This window comes from Cyprinus carpio, chromosome B23 (assembly GCF_018340385.1).
Source record: "Cyprinus carpio isolate SPL01 chromosome B23, ASM1834038v1, whole genome shotgun sequence".
NCBI classification, from domain to species: Eukaryota; Metazoa; Chordata; class Actinopteri; order Cypriniformes; family Cyprinidae; genus Cyprinus; species Cyprinus carpio.
This window is the reverse complement of record NC_056619.1, coordinates 12,480,608-12,493,776: the sequence shown is the minus strand read 5'-3', so window position 1 is coordinate 12,493,776 and position 13,169 is coordinate 12,480,608. Positions and strand designations below refer to the sequence as shown.

General features: G+C 37.2%; 1 protein-coding gene across 1 annotated transcript in view; it reads left to right on the top strand.

Annotated features, from left to right (window-relative positions):
- The first annotated feature begins 933 nt into the window (after nucleotides 1-933).
- LOC109078481 (brefeldin A-inhibited guanine nucleotide-exchange protein 2-like) overlaps nucleotides 934-13,169 on the top strand; it is a 29,025-nt gene continuing 16,789 nt past the window's right edge. The window contains exons 1-12 of the mRNA XM_042751225.1: nucleotides 934-1,311; nucleotides 5,671-5,701; nucleotides 6,609-6,732; nucleotides 7,310-7,456; nucleotides 10,345-10,524; nucleotides 10,649-10,964; nucleotides 11,095-11,250; nucleotides 11,334-11,452; nucleotides 11,913-12,046; nucleotides 12,315-12,549; nucleotides 12,752-12,851; nucleotides 12,968-13,107. Of these exons, the coding sequence (XP_042607159.1) occupies nucleotides 1,146-1,311; nucleotides 5,671-5,701; nucleotides 6,609-6,732; nucleotides 7,310-7,456; nucleotides 10,345-10,524; nucleotides 10,649-10,964; nucleotides 11,095-11,250; nucleotides 11,334-11,452; nucleotides 11,913-12,046; nucleotides 12,315-12,549; nucleotides 12,752-12,851; nucleotides 12,968-13,107 (1,848 nt within the window). The 5' untranslated portion in view covers nucleotides 934-1,145. The remainder of the gene's footprint in view (nucleotides 1,312-5,670; nucleotides 5,702-6,608; nucleotides 6,733-7,309; nucleotides 7,457-10,344; nucleotides 10,525-10,648; nucleotides 10,965-11,094; nucleotides 11,251-11,333; nucleotides 11,453-11,912; nucleotides 12,047-12,314; nucleotides 12,550-12,751; nucleotides 12,852-12,967; nucleotides 13,108-13,169) is intronic.

Here is a 13,169-nt window from a genome sequence, read left to right as displayed (position 1 = left end):
GTGTGAAAAGATGAATCTCAGAATCATACAGTCACTGCTGGAAAGGGTGCAAAAGATGCTGGAAACCAACCAATTTTTGGGAACTAAAGGATTTTTCTGAAGGGCAGTTTAACTGTACAGGACAAACAAGGGACTCATGAACAGCCATCACTAAACAGGTAATGGATCATCTAGGTAACAACACAGAATCAAGCGTATATAAACCTTTGAACATGGTCATTTTTTAAAATATAAATTCAGCTATAATTTTGTCATGTTGACTGCATGTAAACATCTTTAATGTAAAATAACATACACAAATAAAGGACAGTACGAAATAAAAATATAACATGCATTTTGTATGATCCCTCTTATTTTGATCAAATAAGTAACAATTTGCAGATTCTGCAAGGTGTATGTAAACTTTTGACCACAATGATTTTAAATGATCCTCTCCAGCATCTGTGGCTTGAACACAGAGCACACATAACACTAAAATAACGCAGTAAAACAATAAAAGTGTATTTAGCCTATATATTGTTAGTTCATGTTCTGTAATTGTAATCGTAGGCCTAATTGTTTTAAACCTTTTTTAAATGTTATCTTTTGAAAAAAAATATGTTTATACTGCATAATTAATAATGATCAATATGTTATGATTATTAGGCTTCTGAGTATGTAGCTATATGATTTCAAATTACTATTTATAGACAACTAGAACCAAGTATAATCTTTTTTTTTAAATAATAATCAGTTATAGAAAATAATTCGTTTCAATTATTTATTTATTGACGTTTCATTTGAGAAGTTTTTTCACTATGACTTAAATAACATATATACTGGTGATCACACTGGTTAAAATGTCTTAAAACTGCATGCCAGCATAGTTTTTTGTTCTACCTGGGACCGAACTGTCCACTAAACACATGCCCCATTCATTTCCTCCTCAGCCAGACCGAGCTCGTGCGCGGAATGTACACATCAGCGCTGGCAGGTCACGTGATGTGACGTGCGGCCAACATGGCGACGCAGTGTTGAGATAGCAGCGTCCAACCGAACCAGCGACAACCTCGGCCCGCTTCTGGCACCCTCACACCCCTGCCAAACCGCAGGGAACGGGCCAGCGATGACGGCCTGACGGACTACTTTAACACGTCGACCGAGAGATGAAAGAACAGAAAGAGCTGGAAACCCAACGACGGCAAACGCAGACAGAAAGCCTGAGCACCAAGAGCATGTTTCTGTCTCGAGCGCTGGAGAAAATCCTCGCGGATAAGGAGGTGAAGCGGAGCCAACACGGCCAGCTGCGCAAGGCTTGTCAAGTGGCGCTAGGTGAGCTTCTTTTATTCATTACCTGTCAGGCCTCAAACACACCACTGAGGTCCTCCTTTACCCCCTGATTTCCTAAATTAACGTACAAGTCTGGTTAGCGAGCTAACGTCATTCCAGCACGCGACTGTTTGTCAAGACTCCGTTGTTTCATTTAGCCTTAAGTTAACATTGTCATGCTTTCCTTCGGCTATATAACGTTACAGTATTAAGACTGAGATGTTGGCCGCTGAGTAAATGACGAGTCTTGGTGTCCGGCTCCTCCTGTTGTGGTTATCCCGAGCTGTTAGCATGTGTTAGCGGGAATCAACCGTTAAATCGACTTTGACAGATTCGTGATTTACTGCTCCCTTGTTGATTAAAGATCACTCACTGATTAACAGAATCGATCTGTATTGTGAGTAACATCTTAAAGGAACAGTTCACTCTAAAATTAAAATTGTTTCATTCGCCCACACTCAAAGAGTTGGCTTGATCAGTCACCATTTATTTTTATTACATCTTTCAAAGTGAAGTGACATACAGCCAAGTATGGTGACCCATACTCAGAATTCGTGCTCTGCATTTAACCCATCCAAAGTGCACACACACACACACCGTAAACACACACCCGGAGCAGTGGGCAGCCAGTTATGGATTCGGTGCCTTGCTCAAGGGTATTGCCGGCCCGAGACTCGAACCCACAACCTTAGAGTTAGGAGTCAAACTCTCTAACCATTAGGCATCTGTCTTTCAGTGGCATTAAATGGTGACTTGAGGCTTTTTGTCTCTGGCATCGGGCCTATTTTACTGCTGTTATTAAACTTTGATCCAGAAATTAAAGTTCTGTTGTAATTTACAATAACAGACAGACAATAACATAGTTGCAATAATGTCATTTTGTTCTGTTGTACAAAAAGATGAAGAATGTTGGTAGCCAAATTGTTTTGGTCATCATTGACTTCCATTGTATGGACACAAAAAGGGGGTGAGGAAATGATGACAGAGTTTCCAAGAACTATACTTTTAATTTGATGATTTTTCTAGTGACGTGATGTGATTAGCATTAGCTGCTCACTCTGTGTTCCCATTTTTATTTAATAACTTCCCGGAATATCCATCCCTCTTTTTATGTGTAAGCTGGATATGCAGGTTAGACTCATTTGACTCGTCCCGCCTGCGCTGCATTACTTATTTACAATGTTAATGAGCACATGTGGAGACTGTAGGATCTAGTTTCTTAGTGAGCTTTTCCAAACTCTAACCTTTGTTCTGAAGTGTCAATCTAAAAATAGTTCAGTCTGAACAAAAAAACCTCCATGCATTTTATTGTGAACTTCTGTTGTTTTGTCTTTTGGTATGTTTGAAGTTTGATCCTGAAAGTCTATCTGTAGTGTTGTTCAGCCATTTGGCTGTTAGTGTAATGCAACTTCCTAGTGGGTTTGTTTGAATGCTCTCAGAAGCACGTCATTCAAACAGACACTCCCTCATTACCCTGTCATGTGAGTGAAAGAGCCTGATTAACATACAGACCTATTTACACAGTCCACTGGCCACCCGGATACACTGCTAGGCAATGCCTTAGTTTGCTGTGCTGTCTGGATACATGTAACACTTTTGAGTATTACAGGTTGCCAGATAAAAACATAGTTCATAAAATGCGCTTCTTATGAAATGTGTTGTTGCTTAACATTAGTTTCCTGTACCTACTTGTCAGTAGATGGCTGTCTGATAATGAATAAGGATTCATTTGTAGATTGTTCTTGAATATCAGAGGCATATTCAGACACTTTAAGCAACTTGCTCATCCCAGTAGCCTTGTTTGTTTATTTTATAGTAATTGTTCTCACAGAAAGTAAAAGTATCATTTATTTATTTTTTCTTTGTGACTTCCTTTCTTCTGTGAAAGACAGAACGGGTTGTAATTTTTGAAGAATGTAATTACTTTTGGTTTTCCAAGTATTCGAAAGTGATACAAAAGTTTTGTGTGAGAAATTGAGAAAACTGTTATGCACTGATAATTTTCCCCTTCAGTGAGCTGTTAACTGCATTGATCACTGAATCACTGAGCTGAACTCGAGAACTAGATCTGCTCGATTCATTAATGAATCATTTAGACCTGTCTAGTGAACCATGTCCACGGATTCATTGAAAAGACACAGCATAAAGGACAATTTATTTTCAAAATTGGATTTAAGATGGGCTGGGATAGTTTATCAGCTATTTAACAATCAACTTGGTGAATTAGTGATGTTGACAAGTGAGTTTAAGATTTGTAGTGGTGGTGTATTTAAAGGATTCTTTATAGAGTTTATTCAAGACAGTGACTGTCAGAATTAAAATTGCCTGCTGTGAACAGATGAAATGGGATGTTTTCATTTTTATTCTCAATCCACAGGTGCATTTGTGTATAGTAAAGTATAGTATTTATCTGCAGTCCTTGGTGTTGATCAGAATTCACAAACTGTTTCAGGAATCATTGGCTTTTATACACACAGTCACATATTCAATATTTCTAACTTTTATGCAGTGCAAGTCAGATGGACACTTAGGATAATTTTATGATCCTTTTTGAAGCTTGAAAGGTCCAGTTCCTGTTAAAGAGATAGTTCACCCAAAAATGAAAATTTGATGTTTATCTGCTTACTCCCAGGGCATCCAAGATGTAGATGACTTTGTTTCTTCAGTAGAACACAAATTATGATTTTTAGCTTCAGGCGTTGCAGTCTCTCAGTTTGCAATGATTGGCAAATGGTAACAGAATCTATGAGAGATAAAAAAATGCACAGACAAATCCAAATTAAACCCTGCGGCTCGTGACGATACATTGATGTATAAAGACACAAAATGATCAGTCTGTGCAAGACACTGAACAGTATTTATATCGTTTTTTTACCTTTGATTCAAGCAGTGTCCGAACTGTTAGAACTCTTGTGAACATGCTTCACAGCAGCAGGCGCAGGTAAGGTTGCATGAGATTGAGTAGGTGACGGAATGTTCCTTTCTGGGTGAATTATTGCTTTAATTTAAGTTTACTTTGAGCACTTCAGCTATAAAGGTGCATACCACTCTATAGACACTAGTGCGTCAAACGATTAATCGCATCCAAAATAAAAGTTTTTGTTTACATAATATTTGAGTGGGTACTGTGTATATTTGTTATGTATATATAAATACAAACGCATGTATATACTTAAGAAAAATTTTATGTTCATATATAATAAAAATTTAATAATATAAATATATAAATGTAAATATTTTCAAAATATATACAGTATGTGTGTGTATTTATATATACATAATAAATGCAACAAACATACACACATCACGTAAACAAAGTCAATTCAAATCAAATAATGTATGCATTTTTGACAAACCATTCACCTACAAATAGTCTCATTACTAACTTTAATGGAAATTGTAGATAAGCACAACCATTACTGGAGTAGTCAGTGTTTTTTTATAAGGGATAGTGTGTGCATTTTTGCTTTGGCAGTATTAAGCCGTAGCTACGCCATAGGTTATGTGTAGTACGGCGTAGCCTGACGTGCACCTCTCCAAAAATCTTACAGCGTGTCTATTCTACGCGGACAGCAAGCGCTGTGATTGGTCTGCTAGAACCCCTCCCTCTGTATGTACTTGAGTTTTGTATGTGTTTATGTGCACTTTAATATATATTAATGTTACACCTTCTTATATAAAATAAAGCAAAGGAAGAACAAGTGTCTTATCATTTATTATACTACATAGCAAAATACATCACAAATCCTACGTCACAAACAAAATTAAAAATCAACCATAAAACCACTCCAAAAAACTTAAAAAACTCAAAACAACAACATTTTAATTATTTGAACCCTTTTTGTAGTTTTAAATAATGATTTAATGATTTGATATTTATTTGCCGCCGTCACGGCTATAATGCTTCTCCAACGAGCCGCTTCTTGTTCGGCTTTTGTCATGGTACTGTGGATTACAACAGCAACATTCCTGTGGACACTGCGGACTAGTGGTTAGACTAGCTTAACGCACACCTACACAAACAACCATAAATAAAAATAAAACAAAAACAACACACCCTGCGAAGTCTAAAGTCTACGTCCTACACCCAACAATAAATCATAAATCCTCCTTTAGGGTACATATTCCTGCTGCTGCGCTGTAGGTTCACGTTGATGTCCGAATGAATGAATAATCTGAATACCTTAAAAACCTAGAGTCCAGACAGCCTAATACTCTAATACCCTAATGTAAATGTAAATACCAAGACACTGTTGTAATAGTTTTCTGAATTCACACTCACTCCACTTTAGGAGAGATGTGACAAATAGACATGAGTTGATGTGTTAATTTGTCTCTCTCTCTCTCTCTCTCTTTTTTTAGATGAAATCAAGCATGAACTGGAAAAGCAGAAGTAAGTTTACATCTCATTTACCAACATGCACCATCCATGCAAATGTCTCCTGTGATCTACATTGAATTAACATTCATCGAAGGGGACATCGGATGCACATTTTCCAAAAGTTGGTATGATTCTTTAGGGCATTCATGCAATGTCAACGAAATACTTTGATTAAAATTCCACAATGATCATATAAAAAACACTCTTTTTACCTTTAGCTCCCGACCCGTTTAGATGCATGTCCATTTAAATGCTAATGAGCTACTGCTCACCCCACCCCTCTCTGCCATTTTTTGTGTATTCGATGGTGCGTTACCATCAAAAACAAAACTAATCCACTGCATCCATTCCTCAGTGGCTCGGATGTTGGGAGAAAATGAAGACTTATGTTCACTTTTACATCTAACTACAAAACACCTGCATTGCTTACAAGACATTGTTGACGCTACAGCTGCTTGAGCACGGAAAACATGCCGTACAACAAATATGCTAATATGGTGCAGTATTTAAGCGGCCTGAGCAGTATGAATTGACACCATTAAAAACTCTATTAAGAATCATTTAAATTTTTATCATTGTAGGGGGGTTTTGTCCACACACTGCTAAGACTCATTTAAATGTGAACACCATGTAAAAGTGAATTTTGCATCCAATGTCCCCTTTAAAATAATTATTATTGTGTTTTTATGAAAAGGCTCTCTGGAGCTTAATCCTCTTCATTCTGAACCATTATGGTTATGTAATAATTTCAGATACTGGTTACTGATCTGTGCTTAAAAACCCATAATGCTTAAGGGCTACTGACATGAAGATGTTCTGGATGTTTGTTGCTGTGTAATATTCATTGAATGAAGTGTATTTCAATGCTGCATGGTTATTCCTGCTTACTGATCTGTGCTGTGAATTTTGTGTGTGCCAGGGATGGCACTGTTGTTCCTCCCAGAGCCAATTACATTGAGGCTGACAAGTACGTCCTGCCTTTCGAGCTGGCATGTCAGTCCAAGTCTCCACGTATTGTCAGTACGTCTCTCGACTGCTTACAGGTACGCAGAGTTCTCATTCACTTCACTCTACTGCAGTGCTTCATCATACTCAACATTAATGCATTTAAAACACCTGTTTTTCAGTTTAGTTTTTAATTCTTTTAAAAAGGAGTTTTTTTTACATGTGTGACTCAAATATATTTGTTTATGGTCTGCACGGGAAAACTGATTGTGAACTCCCTAAGATCATGAAGCTTATAAAAACCTGATAATTATGAATATTGAATGAAAATTTAAACATACTGTATGAATTAATGTGTGTTACACTGTAATACCTCCATTGCGTATGTTGTCTCACGCTGTTCTCAGTCATTGCAGAAGGACATCTCTGGCAAACGTCCCATTATTACTACAGCAAATGATGTAGATATTTCAGATATTGTCTACACTGTATGAACAGCTGGATCTTTTTCTGTTTGTTCAGACAGTGATCATGTATGCTGGATTTCATTACTTGAAAAATTCAATCTAGTTCATTCTTCTTGTGTAAATAGCAGTTCAATAGTTTTTATATTTTCATTCATTTAATCATTCCACTCATAAATTTTCTCTCTGACTTTTCTTTTATTCATCACAGAAACTCATTGCGTATGGGCACATCACAGGGAACGCCCCTGACAGCGGAGCTCCAGGAAAACGGCTGATTGACCGGCTGGTGGAGACCATCTGTAACTGCTTCCAGGGACCCCAGACTGATGAGGGGGTACAGCTACAGATCATTAAGGTATAACAACTCTCCATCATACCAGTTCATTTTTTTTCAGACAGGCACTTCTTGATTTGAAATTCATAATTGATGGCTGATGTAATGCAAATAAGTGTATTACAGTATATTACATACATACACTACCGTTCAGAATTTTTAATTTTTTAATATTATTATTTAGCAAGGATATTAGCACATGATGCTTTAAAGGCATTTATGTTACATTATAATGTAACAAATGTTACTTTATATGCATTTATAATTGGTGTTGGGGAAAGTTACTTTTAAAAGTAATGCATTACAATATTGTGTTACTCCCTAAAAAAAGTAAATAATTACGTTACTTGGTTACTTTTTATGGAAAGTAATCTGTTACCGAAAATGTAACTCAGATATTTCCTTCTAAATTAAAAATGCGTTACTTTACTAGTTACTTAGAAAAAGTTATCTGATTATGTAACTTACTTGTAATGCGTTACCCCCAACACTGTTTATAATATTACAGTAAATTCTATTTTAAATAAATGCTGTTTTTTTTGTTCATCAAAAAAAAAAATCCACAAAAATAATATTAAGCAAGATAATGGTTTTCACCACATTAATAATAATGTTTCTTGAGCAATTCAGCTTTAGAGGTCGACCGATATGGGTTTTTCACTGGCCAATGCCAATATTTATAAAAAATCACAGCAGCATATCTCATATATAAAACCACATTTTTTTGGGGCCGACTATCTTCTTTTTTTTTTTTTGCCCATTCATTTCATAAAAGTGAGTTTGAGTAAATGATTATTGCAGGGTACAAGATAATCATAGTAGTAGTAGCCCAATTCATAGTAATAATACATGGCTCAAAACCTTTCTGAAGTATGCATTTGTTTACGTTTGCTGACAAACTCCAGTATACCACATAATACAAATAAAATCCGAATTGGGACGCACCAGCAGTACTATTATTAGTACTATTATACTATTATTTTTGAATATTATTTAGTACAGATAGTATGCGAATTGGGACGCAGCAGCAGCCTCAGAGGGAGAGGGATTCTCCAACCTTCAGCAACAATGCTTAGCTTCCCGCAGATGTGCCTGCCAATAAAGTGGCCGATGCCGATTAATAAAAAAATCCTAAAAATCATCAGGCCATTCAATCTGTTGACCTCTATTCAGCTTTGCCATTACAAGAATAAATTGTTTGTAGAATAGATTAAAATCAAAAACTGTTAATTAAATTGTAGTAATATTTAACAGTATTACTGTTTTTACTGTGTTTCTGGTTAAATAAATGCAGCCTTGGTGAGCATCAGAGACTTATTTCAAAAACAGTACAATATATTTAATATAGAAATAAAAATAACAATTAAAACAAAGTCAACTCTAACTCTAATTAAAATTAAAATTTTTGTTGGTTTTTTTATTAATCTAAAAATTTTGAGTAGAAAAGTTGCAACATGGTATCAATTCATAGTTTCATCATTCATAACACATATAGGTTTGACTTTGCAATAAGTTCACCCAGGCCCGTAGCCAGCTATGAGGTCACCGAGGTCCAGACCTCTGGAAATTTTTTATGTTCAAAAATAAAATTTGTTCTCTGAATGACTAATTTGCTGTTTAAAACTCCTCATATGGACACGCCTCTGTGTTGTCAGATCCAACTATTATAAGTGTTTTTGGACTTTTCCTTTCCACTTAATTTGGCACTTTAGAAGTTGATAAAGTGGGATGTTGCAGTTTAGGGTCAGCGATATCTTTCTTATCTTATTTGCAAAGATTTGAAATAATTTTGGTTTATTTTTAGTTATTTTTTGGTTTTTATAGCAATATCTGGCAACACTGTATCGGCACATAAACTGACAGTAATAAAAAAAAAAAATCATGGACAGGTTATTGCTGACAGGATAGCACCTTCGGTAAGGGAAACGCAAAAATATAATATTATCTTTCAGAAACGTTATCAATGCTGTCAAAGACAGTAGCATTTAAAATTAGTACACAGATCTGTAGAACAAGCAGGTTACGGAATGAAATGAAATAGCCTACACAAACACTAGCCATGAAGAAGTCTGCTATGTCATTCAGTATAGTAGTTACATTTTCACAAATCATGCTAAAACATTCATAAGAGCACTAGACAAAGTTATGTATATAGCAATGATTGTTAATGAAAACTATAACAGTAATATGTATTGTTGCATGATTAATAAACAACTGATAAAATTATCCACCCCTTGCATTTGATGCAATAAACAGGGTACAATTTAACAGTGTGCATCCCTCCAAAACAGAAAACATTTTTCACAAACATCTACATCTCTGTCTCTTTTAAAGTGTTTAGTGTATATAATGAGTTGTATTTGTAGTGGTTATTATAGCACAATTCTTAACCTCACTAATTTGCAAACTCTGGCTATGGCCTTGAGTTCACCTGGTCACTGGAGTGAAGCTCATGCCAAAGTAATCAAAGCTTCTTCTGTATTCAGCACCTACGTCAACAAACTTGAGTCATGCAAGACATTATGGGTGAAATTTAGTTAACAGGCATCTAAACGGTCATATAAGTTTGCAACATAAGCTGAACATTAAAGTACAAAGTCTTTTCTTTGATCCAAGCCTAACTCTTATCATTTTAGATAAGCATGCAGTGTGAAAGATTTTCTAATATTCTGTTCTCTATAAATGGAGAGGAAGCAGTAGAGAGTACTAGTCTGCACATAGAGGTTGGGCAGTTTTATCACCAAGATGTGTACACATAAGATCACATGATTATCTGAGAGGGCTGCACATTAAAAGATCTCGTTTTCATCAATGTCATCATTTACCTGCAGAATGCTTCAAGCCATAAACTTGTCAATGCATAAATTGCCATAATCTGTGATTTCATAATGCATTGTGTTACTCTGTAGGCTCTGCTGACTGCTGTGACATCACCACACATAGAGATCCACGAGGGAACGATTCTCCTCACTGTCCGCACCTGCTACAACATCTACCTGGCCAGCCGCAACCTGATCAACCAGACCACGGCCAAGGCCACTCTCACACAGATGCTCAATGTCATCTTCACCCGCATGGAGAACCAGGCGGTTAGTAACAACTCTGTTTAGATGTGAGGTGTCACCCTAGTGGAACTATAGGCGCCATTATAGTTTGGGAAAATTAGACTAAAACTGGGAAACTAGGTTTGAATTTCTAATGACTCTCTTGTAGGCTCTGGAAGCTCAGGAAGCAGAGAAGGAAAGACAACGTCTGCAGCTGCGCAATCCTTCTCCAGTATCCAGTAACCCTTCACCTGTGGCCCAAAACCCTTCCCCAACTCTTGGTCGGGGGTCTGGATCGCCACGGCTCGGACGAGCCTGCTCAGAACAGAATGGACCCCCATCCCCTTCTCTCAGCCCCCCTGGGGCCTCCTCCACTCCTTCCACCCCCCAAGACTCATCCTCCATCAATGGCCAGCCAGAAGAGTCCAAGTCAGAGGAGGAGTTTGCCACAGATAAACCGAGCATAAAGGAAATTGCACATCCAGGTACGGGGAATCACTGGTGTCGGAATATATGAGAAATGACTCCAAATTATAAGGTTCTGGCAATTTTCTGTTATCTTTCAGAAAGCAGTTTTGATGCACTTTATTTTATTTAATTTGACTGTTTTTAAAGATGAAGAGATTCAGGAGTCAGACCAGACGACTTCATCACCGGCAGGAGGTGTTGAGGGAGAGGAGGCCCAGCCGCAGCCTGAGACAGAAGCAGGCGCTGAGGTTCAGGAAGAGACTGAGCCAGACAGTGGACTGGGAGATAGCTCTGTGGAAGGAGGTGTGTCACACTGGAAATAGTTGACTGTAGCTTTATGTGAACCTGTGACATAGTAGTCACTCCTGCATCTGTTTCTACCACAGGCTTAGATCAACATTCTGACTCAGAAACCAAAGTGCCGCTCCCTGTCGTTCGAGTCGACACACAGCAGATGAACGGAATGGTGGACGATCGTGGCTTAGAGTCCTCCACAGACATTCTGGTGTGTTTCTAAATTTTTCTGATGGAGGGCAAGTGAATACAATTTAATTTGTTTTTCATTTGTTTAATAAGACATGCATGACCATTCAAAAATGGGGTCAGTAATTTTTCTTTAAAGCAATACTCTTAGTCATCTAAGTGAAGTGATTCAATGTAGCAAAAGTGACAGTAAAGACATTAAATGCTGTTCTTTTGAACTTTTTATTGATAAAAAAATACTGAAAAAGTAGCATGATTTTCAGGAAATTATTAATCAGTTTTTAATATCGTTACAAAAAATATATAGATTTTTTTTTTGAGCAGCAAATCTGCATAATAGAAGAACATTAAAAACATAATAGAACATATTATTATTACATAATAATTTTGTTTATAAAATCAAAAATATAAAAAAAAAAAAAATATTACACTATACCTTTTTACTTGTGGTCTGACTGGTATTTTGTTTATTTTCTGAACAGGATGCAGAAAGCATTCAGGGCAGTCAGACAGCTGCTCGTTTTTCTCACATCCTGCAGAAAGACGCCTTCCTCGTGTTCCGCTCCCTCTGCAAGCTTTCCATGAAGCCCCTGGCTGATGGACCACCCGACCCAAAGTAAGAACCTGGAGAGGACTTTTATTTGCAGTAAATGAAATATTAGATAACAGATCAGTCAAGCAAATATTTTTTAACTTATTTCATGTGAAAGACCAGTAAATGATGAATCGTGTCAGTAGTATGATCATAAAAACTGACATGTTGCTGGAGGAGATCTGAGGGCTCTAGTTCCACAATGGACACTCACTGTAGAATGATTTGGAATTAATTTGCCATTATTTGGAAATGTGTTCAGTTTCATGCTGCTGTCATTTTTCACTTTCAGGTCCCATGAGTTGCGCTCTAAGGTGGTTTCCCTGCAGCTGTTGCTGTCAGTGCTGCAGGGAGCTGGACCTGTTTTCCGAACCCATGAGATGTTTGTGAACGCCATCAAACAGTACCTGTGTGTGGCGCTCTCCAAAAACGGGGTCTCCTCTGTGCCTGAAGTATTTGAACTGTCTCTTGCCATCTTCCTTACCCTGCTCTCCCACTTCAAAGTGCACCTTAAGATGCAGATCGAGGTAAAAAAAAAAAAAATCAGATGTTCAGATCAGGTGTTTGTACGCACTTGACTAAATATTTTTCTCGTAATCTTCAAATCTTGTGCTTGAATGTATTAAATTAGTTTTACAGGTGAATATAAATTGTTCCTACATGATTTTTAAACTACTTTTTTTTTTCTTCTTAATTTCCATTTCTTCTTTTTTGTCTGTTTTCTTTTAGGTGTTCTTCAGGGAGATCTTTCTAACAATCCTGGAGACGTCATCCAGCTCCTTCGAGCACAAGTGGATGGTCATTCAGACTCTTACTCGAATATGTGCAGGTTGGCGCTCCTCAGTGTACACTTGCACACAATATGGGCACACAAACAAAAATCTCAGATGCAATTGGCTTAAATATCAAACCGAATGGTGACTGAGTCTGCTGCTCTTCTCACAGATGCACAATGTGTGGTGGACATTTATGTGAACTATGACTGTGATCTCAACGCTGCCAATATTTTTGAGAGGCTGGTAAATGACCTGTCTAAAATCGCCCAGGGAAGGAGTGGACAGGAGCTCGGCATGACTCCATTACAGGTAGCAGTCATCATCATCATATAACAGTAGCATACTTTACATGGCATGGTATTATTTTTAAT